The sequence below is a fragment of the Crocodylus porosus genome, unplaced genomic scaffold, assembly GCF_001723895.1.
Source record: "Crocodylus porosus isolate Cpor-Errol unplaced genomic scaffold, CroPor_comp1, whole genome shotgun sequence".
NCBI lineage: Eukaryota > Metazoa > Chordata > Crocodylia > Crocodylidae > Crocodylus > Crocodylus porosus.
This window is the reverse complement of record NW_017728907.1, coordinates 34,483,162-34,505,013: the sequence shown is the minus strand read 5'-3', so window position 1 is coordinate 34,505,013 and position 21,852 is coordinate 34,483,162. Positions and strand designations below refer to the sequence as shown.

General features: G+C 41.3%; 1 protein-coding gene across 5 annotated transcripts in view; it reads right to left on the bottom strand.

The window, feature by feature from the left end:
• Nucleotides 1-21,852, bottom strand: part of TGFBR3 (transforming growth factor beta receptor 3) — a 190,857-nt gene that overhangs the window by 20,296 nt on the left and 148,709 nt on the right. For 4 of the 5 annotated variants that reach the window (XM_019531117.1, XM_019531116.1, XM_019531121.1 and 1 more), the window contains 7 exons: nucleotides 17,900-18,089; nucleotides 15,806-16,131; nucleotides 14,215-14,367; nucleotides 11,645-11,785; nucleotides 10,321-10,503; nucleotides 4,915-5,214; nucleotides 3,484-3,604 (listed from right to left, as the gene is read on the bottom strand). In XM_019531117.1, the coding sequence (XP_019386662.1) occupies nucleotides 3,484-3,604; nucleotides 4,915-5,214; nucleotides 10,321-10,503; nucleotides 11,645-11,785; nucleotides 14,215-14,367; nucleotides 15,806-16,131; nucleotides 17,900-18,089 (1,414 nt within the window). The remainder of the gene's footprint in view (nucleotides 1-3,483; nucleotides 3,605-4,914; nucleotides 5,215-10,320; nucleotides 10,504-11,644; nucleotides 11,786-14,214; nucleotides 14,368-15,805; nucleotides 16,132-17,899; nucleotides 18,090-21,852) is intronic. The other variant, XM_019531118.1, reaches the window with a different exon arrangement.

Genomic DNA, 21,852 nt, shown 5'->3' with positions numbered 1-21,852 from the left:
AAATAGAGGTTATCAAAAAACATAACTCTCATTTCTCTAGTAAAAAAAATGCAACTGAAGTGGCTGCTTCTAGAGGAAGTGGCTTAATGATTCTTTTCCCCCGAAGAGGTCTGAATGGAAAACATCAAAGCACCTGCAAAGCAAACAAAAATACCTTGGAGGAGCAGCTCCCAAGAGCAAGAGCTTTTGTGAAAGACAGTAATACAACACCTCCACATGTAAGTGTTACAGCCAACTGTTCTCCATTGTAAGGTTATGTAAATAGGCAATTAGGTTGAAGAGTGAACACAACATCGGCAGATTTGAAGAAAAGGCTCCAAGAGAAAGCTGAAAAAATGTTAGAAAAAGTAGGAAAGAGCTCTGCTTCTTTCAGCACTATGCAATGCAACAATGCTGCAGGAAGAGCACTGGTGCTGGATGCTCCGTATTGCTTATAACTGCAAAGCATTCTTAATACACAACTTCAGTATTTCTCTGATTGGGGCCATGATGTGCTCTTGTTGATCAAAAGAGATCAGTGCTCATCACAAGCTGGTGGCTAACCATATTCAGAAAGCCATCTGGGAGTTAACAGATGAAAGAATTATTTTTGCCCAGTGTCACTTAACTTTCTTCAGAACTCTTAAATCAGAGACACAGGGAGGAATATACCAACTTCCAATTCCCATCTTTTAGGTTTGTACAGAAGTTGGGGTTTTTTTTTTGCTATTTAAAGCGCTTTATTGCCGTGATGTAATGAAGTGCACAGCTTTACCGTACTTTAAAATCAGTACAGCGTTTTAAATCAACCCTTGTTAAATGAAGTATTCAATTTAAAGTGTTTTTTTTTATAGCACTTTAGCAACCTACAGTACTTTAAATAGGTTCTGAGTGCTGGTCAAATTTCTGACTAGTGGAGAAGCCCCAGGAGGCTGTGGAGAGCCCTCTGCCTCCTAGCTTGGAGAGTACAGGAAGGCTCAGAGTGCCACCCCCCTACCCCGCACTTCTGTCATATTTAAGAGTGCTGTAACTTTATAATGCTATAAAAAGTGCTCTAAATAACAGTGCTGTAAAGCAAACATGGAGCACTTCTGTATACACCTTTTTGTTCCCAGGCAGAAGACATGGCAGAGACTAACTGGTTCAGAGAGGCATATGCTTTCATAGGTAACAGCCTACTTAGTCAGATGCCACCCTTCCCTGCTCCCAGGGGAAGGCATTTAAGGACAAAGCTCTGGAGTAGTAACAAGGAAAAGGAACAGACCACAGCCATTGAGCAAGTCAAAAGTGGCCTACAGAAAGAGAACAAGGTATTGACAGATGCTTAGAAAAAAAATTAGCCATCCAGACATTAGCTGGTGATTGCTGGGTGTGGCAGCGGTGGCTGCAGGCACATGAGCCTCCACGGCAGGCAGCTGCCAGGCTCTGGGCCTTCTGGTGCTTCTAAGCTGGCCCAGGCAGCTGCGGGCATGAAGGACTCATCTCACACAGCCAGCCTGGCTGCCAAGGCACCTGCGCACAGCTGCAGCAGTGTCACCTCCATGCCACTGCCTGGCCAGCTGCCACCCATACATCCTGAGCCAGGCTGTCACAGAGTCACAGCCACCTGGGAAAGGCCTTGACCTGAAGTCAGTCCAGGCTGATCCGCTATCCAAAGGCTGAGCTGGGCCAGCTGCAGGTGCTGCTGAGGGCAGGTGCAGAGCAGCCGGCCTGGGCTGGGCTGGGGTCTGGGGACAGGGCCTTCCCAGCTGGCTGCGGCTCCATGGCAGCTCAGCCTGGCCTGGACACGGGGAGCTGGGAGAAATCTAGGTGCACAGCTCCTGAAGCCCCAGCCCAAGCCCCAGCTGGCTAGGAAGGGTTCTACCCCTGCGGCCCAGCCCGGGCCAGCTCCTTCACGCCTGCCCTCAGCAGCGCCCATGGGCTGGCTTGGCTCAGCCCCGCCCCACAGCCCCAGCTCTGGGCAAGACAGGGTCATACCGGCTGGCTCTAGCTATGCCCCCTACAGCGCGAGTGGCCAGCAAGGTGGAAAGCCGGGCAGACCCCAGCTGGGGTCCCCGTGTCCACAGGACGGAGGGGAGACAGGGGAGTTTAATCCCCCTTCCTACCTCCCTTTTGCCTGAGGTGCTGCCCTGGCTAGTTTCTGGCCATGCCCCCCTTCCCCCACCCCCAGGACAAAACTGACAAGGTCTGTGTCTCCCTTCCCCCTCGAGGCACTCCGAAGCTGGGGGCCTTGCAGGCCAGGGTGGGAGCTTAACCCCCCCCCCCAATTATACTCAGTCGCCTGCCACAGATGAGCAGGTACCAAAACAACTCTGCTTTTTCTCTTTCCATCCTGGAAGTCACCTCTTGCTTAATTGTTCTGACTTTTCTTTCCTCCTCCTCTTCTTTCTCAGAGCAAAGTAGAAAGAGCAGGTTAGAGCAAGGAGATTTGGCTGAATGCTCCATGTTGACAAGAACAAGGAGGCAAAAGATTTTAAGTGAAGTGGATGGGTGGTCACTTCTTTATCGACCTTTACATCAGTGGTCTCCAAACGTTTTTGATTGCGCACCCCTATCAGTAAAAAATTTGAGCACGCACCCCCAATATATGTATATTTATATTCGCGCACCCCATCAGTAAAAAAAATGTTGAGCACACACCCCCAATATATGTATATTTATAGAAATAGAAGTTCTAATATTTTCTTCCCACACCCCAATGGATTGTCCAGTGCACACACACCCCACTTTGGAGACCACTGCTTTACATCATCATTTTGCCTTCTGACTTCCAAGAAGGTAAAGCCATAATATTACCTATCTTTTTTATCTCTATGGGGAGTACTGCAGAGGAGGTCTATCTAATGTAGGGTTATGGATATTAAAAGCCATACCAAATGATCGTGTGCAGCATAGCACTCAGGAAATCGGTATATTTTCATGAAACTACACTTACATTTTTCATAAAGGTTATAAATGAGTTAATATACTCAATCCCCAACCAAACAGAACTAAATGAATGCTAACAGTTCTTATCTCTTTCTTAACGATCTAATCTTCTAACGGAACTGTTTTCCCTAAGGCTGCCCATCTGCTTTACAAAATTCTACTATAATTGCCATACTAAAATAAATATTTACAACCACAAAGAAGAAATTACATAGCAGATAATAAAGTACTGATTTCAATTTCTAAATAAGAATGAATTGCTGGAAGCAACTCTACCATATTAATACTTATGAAACCCATACTGTTGTATAGCACAAAAAAGAGTATTCCTTTCTCAATGCCTAGCCAAGCTACTTTACCATAAAGAAGTAAAATAGCTCTAAAAAAGGACATGACTGCCAGCATTCAGATATTATGGAGATGTGTGCCCCAGATCTATAAATGAATAACATTTTGCAAGAACAGCAGCCCCATTAGAATATACAGTGCTTGGAGCCACATTTTTGCCATTGAAATTCTCATACGTTATATAATGCAATATAGCTATGTTAACAGGTTCAAAATGTATATTGCTACCTTTTGGTTTCTCTTCATGGGGTATTACAGCAAGGGGTTTGGTAAATGTCTTCTTATTCTGCATCATGGCCAAGATCATATTAACATTGAGAGAGGTGCAGGCTTCATCAGGAGGAATGCACTGTGGGTGGAAGTAACAGTGTGTGAGGTCAGGGATTCACTCAAAATAAAACACAGTACCAGCCGGAACAGCTGCACAGGCGTCTCATTATCAGTGTTGTTCAGTATTGTTTACTGAAGGGAAACAGGAGATTTGAATGTTATCAAAACCCCAAAACAATCTCTGTAATATTGGCAAAGGAAACATTCTCAACCATGCTTCAAGATGTAAACTTTGCTTTAATACAAAATTTTCTAAAAGTCTATGGGAATTTACTACTGAATTTTAGTGACTATGATTGCTGTATTCGAGGATAACAAAGGCTGATGCTGATTGCCATTGTGGAAAAAGTTTTCAGAAAGCTCTTCGCAGCTACCATCCATTGTAGCAGCTAATTTTCTGCACTTATGGATCGACTTGGTTAGGCTTCCAATTGAGCTGATTTTCATGGACAGATATTTTATGGGTTTTATCCAGCCAGGACACAAAGTTTTACACATACAAAAACAGAACTGAGTTTTGCAAATCTGGTGGTCAATAACATAGCTCATTAATACAGATGCAAATTAATAATAATGAGAAGAAGAAGAAGAAGAACTGCTGCATTTTAGAGATTATGCACATAAGTCCCCAAAAAACTAAGAGGAAGTCAGAATTCCTAGAGTGCATGTCTTTGCCAAAGAATGGATTTTGCTGGTTATAAAGCAACTGTCTCTCACAATAACCAGACAGAAAACAGGAACTTTGTTTTGATATATAAGAGTAGCCCAATATGGGAATTTACTGTAAAAAAAACCCACCACCAAGAAGAACCACAAAAATGAACAATACAAAAATGAAAAAAAAGAAACCACAAAACCCCCAAACAAACAAAATGTTAACATTCACTTATTTCCTTTCCAAGTTCTCTTGAGGCAGGTCAGCCTTGCAATTCACATGTGGAAATTCAAAGACAATTGCAATATTTATCTCAGGAGGTTCTGGAAAGTTAACATTAACAATATTCAGGCTATTACTACATGATCTGAATAGCAGAGATAAATCTCAACCCATACCCCTATGGCAAGCAGTTTCTATTTACCATGTCTAACCATTTTATGACACTTTAAGTGAAAAAATGTAAACGTGATAAAGATTCATCACAGCTGTTAATGAAAGGGCTCTATAAACATTCTCAGGTCCACCAATAACATGTAAAATACATTAATCTGAGTCTATAAAATTTCTAATAGAAAAATTAATATCTGGAAGTGCTATGATCTGAATTTCCGTTTAACGTGAAGAAAATATATTTATAGCCAAAAGTTCAAGCAGGTTAAGAAGCTACTGACCTTAGGCAGTCCTTGAGTATCTTTCTCTTTATCTGTACATAATGTCAGCTCGCAGTGAAGAAATAGTAGTGAAATATTAAATATTGGCTTAAACACAAAGCTAAACCTCTTTTTGTCTGTCTGCACTTGTGGTATAGGACGATTCACCTTCTGTTTATTGTAGAATTTAACAGATTCATCTTTAGGACAAATGTTTTCTATGATGGTATAGTCAGACACCCTATCCGGGTTTGAGTATGGAGAAATAAAGCATGTTTGTATTGCAAAGCCCAGGGCTCTGTCAGCTTTAGTCACAGAAACCTGTATAGAAAAAATAAATTATTAATAACTTAGGTAGGGCATCATTTTGTCAGCATCATGTAGTATTCACTTCTTGCATAATTATGTGTTTTTAGCATGCCAGCTCCAATTAGGAATACTTCCAAATCTAAAGTCTCAGCAGGTACTGGGTAGTGTCTTGATAAAGCAATAATGAGGAGGAATTTGTGGGTTCAATACATCTTATCTACTGTCTCATTGTGTGACCCTGGGCAAATGCCTTGAGGTCCTTTGATGCTATGCACCCAGCATGAAAACTTCCAGGCAAAATTGGGATTATTTGATGGAATGAATGCTACATCTGAACTGAGCTTTGGGGAGGTGAGGAGCATTAAACTTCCTCTCCCAATAAATTTATGGGCAAAAGTACAAGACTATCTAAGGAATTACAAATTCTATCCTTCTGTATCCTTCACTTAAGGGAAAAAATAAAAACATACAGTGGAATGCAGAGGCAGAGCGAAGAGGTCATGGTTTGAAGTATGGGAGGAGCTTGTGGGTTGTGTGTGGGGGCACTATAGTAACAAGCCATGCAATTGTAACTTTTTTTCTGAGGTGGATCATTTCTGTTCTTTTATGAGAAACAACACCCACAACCTCAGTGCACTGATGCTATGCAGACAAGCTGGAAGGCAGAAAATGAATGCTACAAAGCAAATCGTAAAAGTTATGACAGCAGATTTCCAAGGGAAGAGAAAGCAAATTAAGCATGTTATTCCTATAAACAGCACAAGTGTTGCACCTAATTGTCTTCACAACATGATCAAAATAGTCCCAAAAGCAATAACATCTTTATTAAAAAAATTGTCTTCTGTATGTACCCAAACCAGATTCATTTTATGTATAGCTAACAGAGAATCCATCACATTGTCCTATAATCCACAGAGAAATCTCTGGAAGTATGCATACTGAATGATGTAATCTGTCCCTGAAGTGATCAATAATTTAATTGGAGATGAAATGGTGAATTGAATCCTGCTAACCAAGAGAGGCAATCTATAACTACAAGCTGGAAGTAGAGAGTGATAAGTGCCTGTGTGGGGGAAATAAGAGGCACGGTGGAGGGAGGGGAAACAGAGTCAATGGTATAAAACAATGAAGAAAAGGGACTTGTGGCAGGGATGACAAGTATACCGTAATATTTCAAGGAATTCAAATTTCATCCAGTAATACACAGTTTAAAAAAAAAAAAAAAGCAAGAGCAAGGATACGCAAAAGCACCACATAAGAAAAAGGCTGAATAAAATCTACACAGAGAGTACAAAATGGTTCTACAGTTATGGTGAGATTAAAATGCTGGTAAGCAAAGCAAAGGCAGAGAATGAAGAATGGCTAAGTTACTGCATTAAAGAAAAGGCTTCTTCTTTCAAGAACCAGAATCAGCAGAGGAGAGACAAGGGCAAGGACCTTAGGGATTATGGCTCAAGTAATTTATGAATTAAAGAGGTGAACAGAAAGAAAAATACAAAAAGTGAGTGAGAGCAGAGGATGGGGGAACAGATGCCAGAGACCGATATAAACTTTCCACTGTGAAGAAAGGAGAATGAGAAAAATTCAGTTGGTGCCAGGACAGGTGATGAAGAAATTAGAGCATCTGTCTGAAGAAATAACTCCAGAACCAGACAAGTCCCAAGCCAGAGGGATTCATCCCAGAATACTGAAGGAAAGGACAGTCTTCGTCCAAGTGAAAAACTAATAACTTTTATTAAAATATTCTTAAGTCATTTTGATATAGTTCAGCTTTGTTTACATTTTATTAAATATAGTTTTGCACTACCAGAATTGTCAAGTATTTGGGGAAAAAAGTAATTTTTATAGGCATAAGATTAAAAGGTAACTCAACATTTACAGAAGCGTGAACTTGACCATTAACTAAAAGTTCTGTCTGAGTATTGTTTAGCAAATACATTTGGAAACATCAATGGTAACTACCATTAGAAATACACAGTTCTGTGCAAGACATCTGTTTCTAGAGTGGACCTTATTTTTGGAGGTTTCCAACTACATATAAAGCTCTTGTCAGAGTTTCTTATCATTGCTTGGTTGGTATCTTATTAAAAGTTCAAAGAAAATAAAAGTATCTTCAAAACCAATACAAAATCTAAATCTTGAATGATTTTTTTTAAAGGTAGTAGGTAGAGCTTGACTTCTGTTCAAGGAAATATCAAATGAAACAGGTAGTGACATGAAGGTTGGTTGGAGTTATAGCAGTCCTGTTCACACATCTACATCCACCATGAACTTGGATTGGAATGATGGATTATTATTTGATATCTCCTTTGGATACAACTAAATTTCATTTATTCAGATTTGGTTTTTTTTAAGTTACAGACATTAAGCTTCACAGGCTACATCTGCACAAAATGTTTACTAATTGCCTAATTACTACTCCTACATTTACTAGTTGCCTAATTAACTCCGCAGTAAATGTCTTGGTGTCTACATGTGCGGGACTATTAGGCTGGAGTAAACTAATAAACTCCACCACAGGTTAATACTTGTAAATACAAGTACTACCCTATGGCAGAGTATTTTACTCCACAGCAACACACATATAGAAGCTGACCCAGCTGCCTGAGGCATGAGTGTGCTTCAGTGTGAAGGCAGTGTGAAGGCTGCCTGCCAACTAGCCCTGCACTGGAGGACCCTCATGCCCCAGTCAGCCCCTCTGCAGCCAGTCGGGGCTGCTTTGACACCGCTCAACATGCTGTGGTCCCAGGTGCACATGTAAATGTGGCACCCAGGAGCAATAAACTCTCGTGCAATATGCCAGCCCCATCAGTGTCTACACATGTGTATAGAAATACCTACGCAAGCCTGGGTACTGGAAGCAATCTAGCAAGACTAGCACAGCTCTGCTTTGGCTAAGCAACAAACTGTGGATAGTACTCAAGCTAATTCAGTCATATGCACCATGGACATAACCTAGGAGTCAGTGAGAACTATTTAGAAATTATCACGATATGCTGGGTTGCAGGATGAATCTTTTGTCACTTTGTAGACCTAAAAAGTTCTAAACCACTGAGTCAAGCAGACAGGCTGTGTTGGGATATCTCTTGCATCTTACTGTGTGGCCTCATGTAAATCTCCTAACCTCTCTGTTCCTTAATTCCCCATCCATGAAATGGAGATAATACTCACCACAATCATCATACTTATTCATGTCTATAGAGTTCTTTGAAAAATATGAAACTCTGCAACTGTGATCAAACCATCTGTGTAAAACTTCATGGTGTAAAAGGGACAACACATGTAAATGGCACCTCATGCAAAGCCCACTGAAGTAAATGGAAACCACTGCATTAGGTTCACTGACCTTTAAATTAGGACCTGAGTTTTCTTGGGTAACAGTATTTAAAGCCGGTGTAGCAGGTGATGGCAGGATTGTATGAAAGATTCCAAAAGAGCCCAGAAACCAAGTTACACTTTTTTGTCACCTGGGAACACCTAACTTGGGACCCAGGAAGAAAAATATAAAACTATAACTATTTTGCATGCATCTGTGTCTTTCAGATGAAGCTATTCCATGTTACCAAATAAAATAAACTCATATGCTTCTAGTTTTGTTTGTTTTTATCAGTTTGGAATTATCCAACAAACATAGCTGCACCAACTTCCATGTACAGTAAAATCCCTATTATCTGGCATTTCAGTAACTGGAATGCTCTATTAACTGGAATTTCCGGCTAGCCGGCTGTGGCGAGGGGCGGGGGGAAGGGGAAGCTCGCATGTAGCAGATGCTGCCACCACCCACCAACCTGCACTGCAGCTGTTCTATGTGCGGCCATCGCCACCCCCCCACCCTCTGCTCCATGTGCAGCCACCGCCGCCCCGCACTTCCCCTCTGTGTCTGGCTGAAAACTGCCAGCCTCAGGTAGCCAGCATTTTTAGATACCAGGTACCCCCGTTCCCCACTTGTGCCACACAACATGGATTTTACTGTACTACCTATGCACTTAGTTTATCCAGAATTGATGCATGTTACATTTATTTAAACCGCTGCAAGTTTTAGCATGGGTACCCTGTAACCACATTTCTGAGCAACCCATTGGCACCTACTTACATGTAGTACAAACTATACATAATATTGGCCCAAAACCAAAGGCTCATGATTTTACCATGTAATTCTTGGGCCGGGTCCTACCAGGGTCAACAGCATTTCAAGCCATGGTGACCCAACAGCTCAGCACTGCTCAGTATGTTTGTATACTTAAGATAGACCCCACAAAGGATCCATGTGCTAATTAGCCCCCACTCATGACCGGAACTGGCTGTTTTTGTCACAAGTCCTGGGATGCTCCAAAATGTATATTCAGATGAAGCACATGGCAGCCTGGTCCAGTTTCACTAACCATATGCACCAGGCTGAGAGAAGAGCTGATAGAGGGATTCTGGGTGAACTGTACGCAATGTCATGGTTTACTAGACGGTAAAAAGAGTTGGTGGGAAGGGGAACTGTGCTTAATGGGCACTGCCATATGTCTTATTCAGATGGGCTATAGTAATTTATTCTTGTGGTAGGTTCCCATCAACATGTTCGCCCAATATGGGGCATATGTTTTATAATCATGCTCAGTGCTGGCTGCATTAAATCAACTTCATAGAGGGTTTTCATTGCTGAGCACATATGATGCCTTTGGCAGTAGTTTAATGACAGACAGTCATTAGTGAGTGTAGTGAGTCATGTAGTGAGTGACAGACAGTGTATTTAGTGAGATTTTGTTGCATGTGATTGAGGGGGCTCCTTTCCCAATGCCAACTGTGGGGGAAAAAACCTTGTCTTATATTTAGTAAATATGGTAAAAGGCCAGATTTAAGTACTATTCTGCATTATCTAACTAGAATAACAGAGTTTTCCTTGAGTGATTTGCCCATTTTGAAAGGATTCCTCAATCTGCAGCACAAAGCACCATCCTTCTCATTATCCTATGGTTCCCCTCTTCTGAAACCACAGAACTTTACACCTGTGTGCTGTGTTTGAAGCAATTGCATACTGCTGGTTTTCAGCTGGAAAGCAAACATTTGGCTAAATTTACATGTCTATGTAGAACATTTCACCTCATCCGAGTGCCTTGCACAGTTCATTACCTCAACGTAAATCTGTCCATTCTCAGCAACAGAGAAGAGTCCGTGGCAGGGAGCCAGGAAGAGATCTGTTTTATAAAGCTCCATGTTGAAGGTCACATTGGTGATACGTGGTTCAGAAGGCCAGAATATGGGAGGATTTAGGGAGGCTTTGCCACCCTCTGCCTGGTGCAGTGTGCAATTAAACTAAAATGAACAAAGCAATACAGATAAATCCCAGCAGTTATACAATGGGAAGTGTAGTTATGCAAGGGAAAGTCTGCCTCCTCTCCTACCCTATACAGCTCTTCAATAAGGTATTACAAGATAGATGTGAGAGTAAAACTAGGGCCACAGGAAAATATTTCAAGATAACACAGAATAATAGAAAATTAGGGTTGGGAGGGACCTCAGGAGGTGATCTAGTCAAAACCCTTGCTCAAAGCAGGACCATCCCCAACTAGATCATCCCAGCCAAGGCTTTGTCTAGCCTAGTCTTAAAAACTGCCAAGAACTCCACAACCACTGTGGGTAACCTGTTACAGTGTTTTACTACCTGTCTAGTGAGAAAGTTTTTCCTAATATCTAACCTCAACTTCCCTTGCCGCAACTTGAGACCATTGCTCCTTGTCCTGTCACCTACCACCAGTGAGAACAGTTTAGCTCCATCCTCTTTGGAACCACGTTTCAGGTAGCTGAAGGCTGCTATTAAATTCCCCCTCAGTCTTGTCTTCTCCAGACTAAATACGCAGTTACCTCAGCCTCTCCTCAGAAGTCACGTGCCCCAGACCTCTAACCATTTTCACTGCCCTCTGCAGCGGAGGGCCCAAAACTGGTCACAGTACTCCAGATGTGGCCTCATCAGTGTTGAATAGAGGGGAACAATCACTTCACTTGACTTCCTAGCAGTGCTCCTACTAATGCAGCCCAGTATGCAGTTAGCCTTTTTCATAACAAGAGCACACTCTTGGCTTATATTCAGTTTACTGTTGACTGTAACCCTAAGTCCTTTTCTGAAGAGCTGCTTCTTAGCCAGTCAGTCCCTAGCCTGTACTACTACATGGGATTGTTCCATCCTAAGTACAGGACTTTGAATTTGTCCTTATTGAGTTTCATGAGATCTCTTTTGGTCCACTCTTCCAATCTGTCTAGGTCTTTTTGAATCCTAGCCCTGCCCTCCAGCATATCTACTATACCCCCACAGCTTGGTTTCATCCAAATTGGCTCATATTCAGCTTACTGTCCACTATAACACCCAAATCCTTTCCTACAGAGTTGCTGTTTAGCCAATTGGTCCCCAGCCTGTTGGGAATATATTTATCTGTGAGTACAGAACAGAGTCATATACCACAACTATTTCAGGTCTGCTTGGAAACATCAGCATCCCCTCATCAGCATCCCCTGGAAATCCATTATCACCCGATTCCATGTCGTCGTCATCAGACATCCAACCGCTGCCTTCAACTGGTGCTGACAGCTGAATAACAATCTGCACAAAGGAAATGAGGAGTGGTAACTAGAGGCAGTTCTACAAAGGTGAATTATAGCTCTTTTCTAAAGAAATAAATAAACAATTAACTTGAGAACAACTTGAAGGACAAAAAAGGTACGCAGCTAAGGAGATGGGGAAAACATGTCACCCATACAGCCCTGCACTAAGCATTTAATGGATACAGAATATACATGCAGAAGTTCAGTTTGTTTCCAGAAATAAAAACCAACAGAGCCATAAAACTGCTCTGTATGCTTGAAATGCTGTCTGGTACAGGTTCCTAAATGAGCATACCAGCAGACCTGGTCTGCTTCTGGTTTTTCTATCTCTCATCCTGATAAAAGAAATGGTTCTCTAAACTTGACTAATATCGTTTCCAACATTCAGTGACTAACTCAAGGGAAAAACAAACAAAACTGGTGCCATCAGAATTTTCTCCTCTATAATCTCCGTCATTTGTATTTCACTTTAAGACACAGCTCAAAAAACCTGATATCCCTTTCCTCATTCCTCCTTTGCTTTTCTATGAACTCCTACCCAATCCCTCTTTTTGACTCTACTATCTTTTATATCTGCATGCAAGATCCTTTTCTCCTCTCTGCTTTTCTTCTCTAACCTTCTCCATTCTGCTTTTGCATTCTCCATTTGCTTCCCCACTGCCCTTCTGATTCTCCACTCACAACTTCATCTTTTTCTTGTCTGTAGCATAGCTGCTAACACAGAACGTTTACTTCTCAGCCTTTTGGGCATCCCTGCATACTGCTCAACTGACCTTCAGGGAGAACACTTCCCATATCTTTAAGACACTATGCATAATCCCAGAGCTGCACTCCAGATTTTAGTTCTAAAGTTCTCTACAGAGGCTTGGCCCAAAAAAAGAGATGGAGGGCAGCTACATAATACGGGGCTTTTTTTTTTTTTAAAAACACTCAGGCGGTGTTTCCATCAAGGGCTTTGGTATGAACCCATCTCTAAATCAAGACCCAGACAGTCTTGCCAGTATAGAATGGTTTTAACCAGGTGAGGTCAGATCAGGTTGCCTTAGCTGTGTTTAAGTTGGACTACAAACTTTCCTTTGTTTGCCAAGCTTACAGCAATGTTGCTGAAAAGTCCAAAAAGAAAGAAAAATGTTAATACTTTTTGATCTGCCCTGGCCAAAATCTATTTGAGTTCATATGCTGTAAATGCTGTACCAAGTCTGCAAGAAGAATTCTAGAATCCTATCTATACAGTGTATATCCTCAAAACAGGGTACATAGTCCCAAATGGAGTGCTGCAATAACATCACTATACTGCTTTCTGTACTTGAGCTTGTTCATGCAAACAAACTAGCTGTGTAGACAAACTGGGGTTTTATATATGATAGTGTACAGATCAGGGTATCTTATCCTCCCACTGCATGATAAATGTAAACCTTGTTTTCAAACTGGAATGCCCTATGCTTAGAAGCGTAAAAAAACTGGGTCTTCATCAAGGGCACTCAAGTTGGGAAACTGGGTTCTATACTTAGATTTGAGATTTGTGAAGAACAGATATGTCCCTCAGGCAAATAAAGGAACATGGAATATTAGCTTTAAGACATTTTGGAATAAGGGTAATCCACCTGGGAAAAGTTTTAAATGAAATTGCCACAACAGCCTATAATATTGCCTTTCTTTCATCAGATAAAAACATATACAAAAGTATATTTGAGGGCCTGATTGATAAGGCCTACCAGCTTTTCATTGTGGGAGACTTGGAGTCAAGTATTATGGTAATGAACATTGGTGAAATATCCTTGTGGACATTTGTTCAGTCATGAGCTGACATCATGCAATCTACCACCATCAGCAGTCTGGTCAGAAAAAATCCTGTACAAGCTGAACAGGCAAATGCAAGAGAAAAGCCTGCAGTACTTTTATTTATTGAAAACAAACAAACAAAAAACCAAGATAACTCAAAATAATTTAAATAGTATGTTAATTTGTATTATCTTTTGCAATCATAAACCTGAGCTGCTGTACTAGCTTATGACTAAATAGAGCCAATAAGTGAGGGTGGGGTAGAGCAGTCTCAGGGAACTCAGGGAAGCACTGTCTCTCTCTCCAGCCAGCATGATGCAAGAAGAGTGTAATGAATTTCAAAGTGGTGTGACCTGGCCTGGCTGTGGGCTGGTAAGGAAGAAAGGAGCATAATGCCATCTCCTCCCATTTTCTTTGAGATGTTTTAGTCTGCAGAAGCACATTAAAGAAGTAGCCCTTATACTACTCTGAAGTCAGGGACTGCAACTGCGACTGTCTCTGGCCTTGTCTCAGGTATGGGACAAAGGAGAGGAGCCTCATAATACCCATTCTATGGCTGACTGCAATCTAGTCTATATAGTTGTATTTGTGTCATTACAAAATTTAGCAGAGAAAAACCCCCCACACTCCTTGTATGATACTCACAGAGTTTAAATAAACAATGTTATCCAAGGGATAGACTATCTGCCGTGTCCCACAGCTATGCAGTGCTGATTCCAAAATGAAATGGGTACCATTCATCTTAGCTTTACAGGAAGGATCCAGAAGTGAAAGTTCTGTCTCCATGTAGCCATTTGCCTAAAGAAGGACATTATTATGTACGTGTCTAGAACCTCAGTGGAAAAGGAATTGTTTTACATCCATAACTGCAGGTTAGAGTTTCACTTTAAGTAACTTAGTACATTTTTAATGATTATTGATAACAGAAGAAAAGTTTACTGCAGTAGTGCCCTGTAAAATTCAATGTCTAAACACTATTCCCCACAATGGCTTGGTTGGGTCAGCAGAGACAGTGTAGGAGCAGGGCAGTTAAAGTGTCATTACAGCTCCCAAATTACAAGTTCAAAGCTTACTCCAGATTCAGATTCATGCTAAAAGCTGCCAGCAATCACCCCAACTGTAACTGGGTACCTGGCTGTTTAGGCTGGGGAGAGGGGTTAAAAGCAGCCAGATGTGGCAGTTGCCACATGATTCCTTTGTTGCTGAACAGGCTGGCATGGCTTAACCACGCAGTCTCCTTTGGTCATTAGCCTGAGGCAGATCTTTGATCTTGATCATCAGTGAAGAGAGCAAACATAACATCGAATGAATGCAGCAGATACTGATATATTTCAATCTAGTCAGAATCTTATTAGGACCATCCTACATGGAAACTGTGCCATTTGACCAAATTCAAAACACCTTATTCTTAATGAGAACTGCATTCACAAGGCAGATTATTTCTGCCCAGGACATGAACGACCAGTGTGTAGTTGGCGAGTGGTAGGGAATGGCAGGGATGGAGCCAGAGGGAGCATGGCAGTATCACCACAATCCCCTTTGGCTGTGCCATACATCAGCTCTCGGCACAGGTTCCGGCCGGAAGCCTTCATTTCAGAGCCCAGTGGAGGTAGAGTGCTGCCGCCACCACTTGTCCCCTCCTTTTCCTTGCTGCTGAATTTAGTGTGGAGGGGGAAGGAGAAGGGCAAACAGCAACAGCATTCACTCTTTGGGCTATGTAGCCATGTGAAAGCAGAAGCTCTGGCCAGAGTCTGTGCTGATCAGTGAGTAAGCTCAGAGCTCACTGCTCAGGTGAAGCTCCATCAGGGACCTGCACTGACCAAGCAGTGACCTCACACATCACTTCATATGTACAGCACAACCAAAGCTGGTGGGATACACCCTCCTGTCCCCATTTCTGGATCTGCTACTGAGGATTTTATATATCACAGTGGATTTCTATCATAGGCCTGACCTCTATTCTTATGCCTCTCCCAAATGCCTTTTTCCACTCTCCCAGTCACAGGGAGCTACTGAGCCATTTCTCTATAAGCTTTGGGATAGGGGAGGGTTTAGAAGGTGTCAAAGAACTCCACCTTGTGGTTTCCCATCTAAGTTATGGGGCTTTTGACCTGTGGCTCTGGGTATAATCAGGTCAGGTCTGGCCTTCTCTAAAGTCTCTCTGAGTGTTCATTTTATAACTGAAGCATATGTGAAATAGTGCATCACAAATCTCGGATTATGAGATCATACTAACCTGCAGAGACTCCTTTTCTACAACTACAGTCATCATTTTGTCATCACATTTCACTGACAGGGCTACATTGATGCTTCCCTGTACCTCTTCAGGTTCTTTGGCTTTTTGAAACAGTTGCTCAAAGTCTCGTTTTAGTATTGCATCCATTGCATCCCTTGCTGGGGAGATGCCTTCTCCCACCTTGTCATATCTTCCTTTGTTAATGTGAAAGGGAAAACCAAGGCCATCGCTAAATAAAGGGTTGTTTGGAGCTGGCAGAGGTTTAGTATCTAGGAGTTCTGTTGGCTCTGGGGAAAGAAAATGGCCTTCTCCATCATTCATCTCTTCTATAAACAGACAGGAATAAATTAATTTATTAGATCCTTTTCCTCAAGGTATTCAGCATTTAAGTATTTCCCATTTAAGTATGCAGAATACTTAATACAAGCATTATCCAGAAATTAAAAACTTTCTAGACATCAAAAGCAGCATCTACAGCCATACTTATTCTGCTTTAGTTTGGTGCTCCCAGATACTGAGGCATACTGTGATACTCCATACACACTACTTTGCATATTGCAGAGTTTATTAGTGAATGCCCAGTGCCACACTATGCCAGCTACACTACTTCCAGTTCAGGAGGAAGAGTGCACACACGTCTCAGTATAGCATTCTTTAGTGTGGTACTGGGAAGTATAAGCATGGCCTTAGTATTTTTGAGATAACTAGCAATGATTTTTGCCTTGAAAGTGCAGTAGTTATAATGGGCTTAATTCTGGAAGTTGTCTATCTGGCATACTTTCTGCTGGAATTCTGTCTCAGTAAGGACAGAGAACATAATTTAAGGAGTAAATTAATTACAGTAAAAACTGTGTTATCCAGCACTTTATCATCTGGAATGCTCTATTAACTGGCATCTGTCCCACCATGGCACTTCTGGTTTCACTGCCGTGAGCTGAGTCCCACTTATTCCTCATAGACCACGGCCCAGGGCAAAGCAGCCTGTGCAGGGCTCCCCTCCCCATCCCCCAGCACACTGATGCCAGGGAGTGAAAGCCCTTGCACACTGGATACGGCAGGAGAGGCGGTGGCCTGAACAGGCAAAGACACCTCCAACCTGCCAGGCTGGAGACACATACAACTCTCAGATAACCAGCATATTTGATTAACAGGCACCCCCATTCCCCATGGATTCTGGATAACAGAGCTTTTACTGTATATGCTAAAGTAATAGGAAGTTAAAAGGAAAAACTGCAACCAGTCAATACAATATTAGATATGCCAGCAAAACATCTGTCAAACCTCCGGAATAAATTCAACCCCTGAAGTGAAATTTTACCTGCAATCATACATTCAGTTAAATCTACTGGTGTTCAGACAGGTACTGGCACCCATCTTGTTTCACACAGGTGGACAAATTAGAGTAATGTTTAGCCCTTGGGCCTCCATTACTGTTCAGGAAAGAAGTTTCAACATTTGGCCACAGGAAAATAATAACCTGGAAGTTATATGAATACTGTGTATATAAGAATACAGAAATAGGCTTTGCCATTATACAAAACAGTATTCTCAGTGGACCGCATTCCAGTGTACGTGGATATAACTCTGTTGACTTCAGTGAAGTTGGATGCACTCACAGTAGCAGTAACTTTGGCCACTAAGTTTTTATTCCAAAATTAAAAGTTCTATTTATTGTTTTTGTTCACTTTTCTAATGAACTGTTTGTATGTGAACGATTTGTGTGTTGATTTAAGTGGTCTGCATTTTTTAAAGACAAAACAAGATTTGTTCACTAAGATGATGTTCAGTCATTGGAGGTCCCTAATTGTGGTTAACTGTAGTGGCTTCAGATTATATTAAAATGCAGTCCCTTAATTCTGCCAGTGTGTGAAGAAATAACATTTTCCTGGAATTTTCTCCTAGAACTATCATAGAAGTCCTTTTCTCTTGTCATATTTTCCTGAATGGAAGATGTCAGCCCCACTGAAAATTTGAACCCGAGGGTAATCCTGTCCCATTAAATGAAATCTTTGACTCATGAGGCTCTGTCAAAATGCCTTGTACCCAGAGTATGGTATAATTTGGTATACAATAGAAATCCATCTTTAGACTTACCAGTGTCTTCAAGTCGTAGATGGAATCTGTTAGCCACAGGGGCTTTTGTATAGGAGATAACTGGGCTATAGCCACGGTCATAAGCCCACTTAATCAAACTCTCATGAGATGAGGGAATATCAGGTATTACTAATTTACTCATAGTCATGGATCGTTCAGTATCTTTTCCAAAGCCAATGCTATTAGGTGCCTGCATATGAAGGAGAAATTAATGGTTTACAATCTGACAGCTGAGGCATTTGTCAGTCATAGAACACTGCCTTTAAAATGCACAAGTTCTACCTATTGTGTTTGATTTGTCAAAGTCTTTTACCCCATCCTAATAAAGGTATGCTCAAAGACACAACTACTCATCTTCAGTAGAGCCTTATAATTTCCAGAACCTTGAGTTGAACTTTGGTTCAACTCAGCTGAGCTGAGCTGAAGCACATAATTTCAGTGACATACAAAAATATTTACAATGGTACCATTAGGCCTTCCTCCTGCACAGTATGGTAACACTGAACAGGAAAATCCTGAGGCAACCTCAGTTCCTATTCTGAAGTCCACAAGGGTTGGTAGCATTCAGTACCTCAGTGAAAGACTCCTCTGAAGTGCTGAGTGCCTCCTGCAAAGTACTGAGCAGCATCCTCACATGCCACTGTAACAACATTTTGAAGTCAGTGGAAAGTAAAGGCACTCAGCACTCTGCTGGAATGAATTAAGAAATGATATACATGTTAACATATGTAAAGTCCAGGCACATTTTAATATTGTGGGTTTTATGAAATGAGGGTGTGCAATACAGATAAGGCAAAGTCAGTTATCTTTCCATTTACTGTAACTCATTATACTAAAATTTAAAATCTCTTACCCAAATCTGCAACTCAATAGGATAAAACAATCATCCCTAGCTTTGAAAGGGTCGGTTATAAAAATAATTGCCAATATTACAGTCTTCATTCATTTTAAGTATTTGTCATCTTGAGTTTAACCATGCAAATATGCACAGTTAAATTCTGTAACAACCACATGAACAACTACACAGTAAGAGAAATGTAATAATAATTTCCAGTAAAGCTTACAATGCATCACTTTTCAACAACTGCTACATTGTGGCTGTATTTTATTTTCTACATACTGATGATAACATTTTCATGCTACACACAAAACACTTTCGTTTTGATGCCTGATTATTTCCTCCATCATATATATGTTGCATTTTTGCCCAAATCCCCATTTGTTTCCTATTTTGTTTGCCCTCTGTGACCAAATCTTAATCCTTTCCCACTGTAGAACTTTAAGAGATTTACAGTGCTGATCTTTTTTTGCCAGTCAGCTGTAGGATTAGTTATATGAACTTCTGCTTCAGATCAAAGTTTAAAGAAATATATTATCTTTTAACATCATAAATAGAGTTTTGGGATCAGGAGGTAGGTATATAGAAAAGATTTGAAGTATCTGTCTCATAAGCGTTTAGAGTACAGTATGACATTCTCTATAAATTCAGAGAAGTTAATGGGAATTGTAGGTGTTCAAAAATTGCATAGTTTAAAGACTAAAGTTTAAAAAGCCTACTCTAAAGTGCAAATTATAATTAGAAACAAGATTTTCATCAACATGTGTCATAGCTAATGTGGGGAAATGCATCAAATAGGATGAGTAAAAACAAAAAATGGAAGCAAGGAGCATCACAGTTTTAGCATCTCTTGTTTGCTTTGGTTCAATTAATTTTTTACTCCTCAGCAGACGCATGGTTTATTACATGTTTCAAATAAACATAGTTCTGGTAATTGGAATTACCATGCTCCATCAAATTTGCCAGGTATCCCTTTCTGCCCTCACGTTTTGTTAAGGCAAGACAGCTGAACAAATATTAGCATCTCTGCTGGCACCTGACCACTTTAACTATTTGTTCACACCTCTTCACTGCACACCTAGGCTCTTTAGGACTAAGCACAGTAACCAGAGTTTGTTGGTTGGATAATACTTCATTTGAGCTATGCCAGCAACCTGAGGTTTGTCAGCCATGGTATATATATTAAAGTTAGAAATTCATTTATGTATTTGCCAGTTGTGAAGATGAAACAGTAGTTTTCTATGGCAGGTTTCAAACTGTTGTCCCCTTTTCTATTTGGCAGATACTCCAAAACCAATACTCAACAAACAAGGTATTTTAAACGGTCTGAAATGGAGAGAAACCAGGAGTGCAATCATTTACTGTTCTGACCCAGAGACAGCCCAGTATCTCTCCTCCCTTTTAATTTCTTTGGGATTTTTCTGCTCCAAACATTCCGCTGATCCCCACCTGCACTTACCTCCCTTGAAATGAATGGGAGATGATACATTTTGGTGATACATCCTTCACCCACAGCAAATGGGAATACATGTCAAAATGCAGCATGTCTGGGCACTGTGGCTTGAATGACAGGCATTCCATTGTGCTCAAGCACATAGGGTGCTGACAGATGTGTAGCTCCCCGGTGTAACTCACAAAGCTTCACAGAAAGCACCATAACTTGCACTGACCTTCCTGACCCAACAGTTGTTCACTGTTGGGTCAGAAGGGTGGGGGATTGAGCTCCAATACGGAGCTGATCCAGCTGAGGAGCTGCAGATGTGCAACTTCTCTCCTCTAGTCCTGCCCTCTCCCTCCCAGTTATGGGGCTATCTGTACAATGGGAGTAGGGACGAAGGCAGGGGAGGGAGCTTGGACTGGGCTTTGCTGGGCTCCAATTCACCCAACCCTCCTCTAACGCAGGCTGGGCAAAGTTTTGAGTTCCCTTCTCACCCTTCACCTCACCTCCCATCGTGCAGACAGCACTGGGGGCGGGATAAGGCCCAGCCACCCAATAAGACACAAGTTAATGAAGGTGCTCTTCTTCATTTAAAGTGCTCTGCTCTGCAGCCGTGCTCTTCTGTTCGGACATAGCTGTGTGGCACTTTCAAGGGGGAGACTGCATGACAAATATAACTTCTTTCTGCACCCATAATGCTGTAAAGAGATGTCAGATTTAGTCCTGATGTACACAGAACAGTGCCCACTTACATGAGGGCTGAGTCTGGTCAGGATTCACTGTTAACTGTGTAATTCCTTTTTCCATACCAAGTGTATTGCTGGGTTCTAGACCAGTCCTTTATTAAAAATAAATAAATACATTGAATGAACACAGCAAGCTGGGCATGGACCAGCTCTTTTTCGGCTCTAGTTTCTAGGATTATAGGAACCAGGACCTTAAATTATCTTGCATCCCTGGTTTTCAGACAGCTCAGTATTCACCTTTCACTCTGAGTTTGCCAATCTCTTCCCCCGGGACAACTGTTACTTATGCTGAGGGCAAGACATTAGGAAAATTGAAAAGTATGGAACTGGTTCAGCTAATAAAAAAGAACATCATGAAACATTACCTAATTGTTTAGTAATGTTTTTATGCATTTTCTAAAATTGGGCTTGGAAAGGACTTCAGCTGCATTGAGAAATAAACAGCTTGATTCTTAGATGAGCACTCTAATTTGCAGTCTTTTTGAATGAGAAGGGGGCATACAATTTTTCACTGCTTTATTGTGAAAGATGAAGCACATATTCAGAAAGGGAAATATCCATCTAAATGCAAGTGGAAGAAAGATTTGCTCAGAAATTCTATCCTGAATATAAGATTTTGACTTAACATTTGAAAGTATAAAATTGTTTTCTCTTTTGGTTATTCTGAAAGAAAAAATTTATATTGTACTTTCCACTACAGAAAGAATTAACTCAATCTCTCTTGTTTATTATTTCACCGAATGATAATAAGTTTAATAGTCATGCACTGTGCTCTTAGATTTCATAGACATTAGGGCTGGAAGGGACCTTGGAAGATCATCAAGTCCAGCTCCCTCTCTCCAAGGGGTGGGAAGTCAGCTGGGGTCATAGGATCCCAGCAAGATAAGCATCCAAATTTCTCTTGAAGGCATTCAATGTAGGTGAATGAACC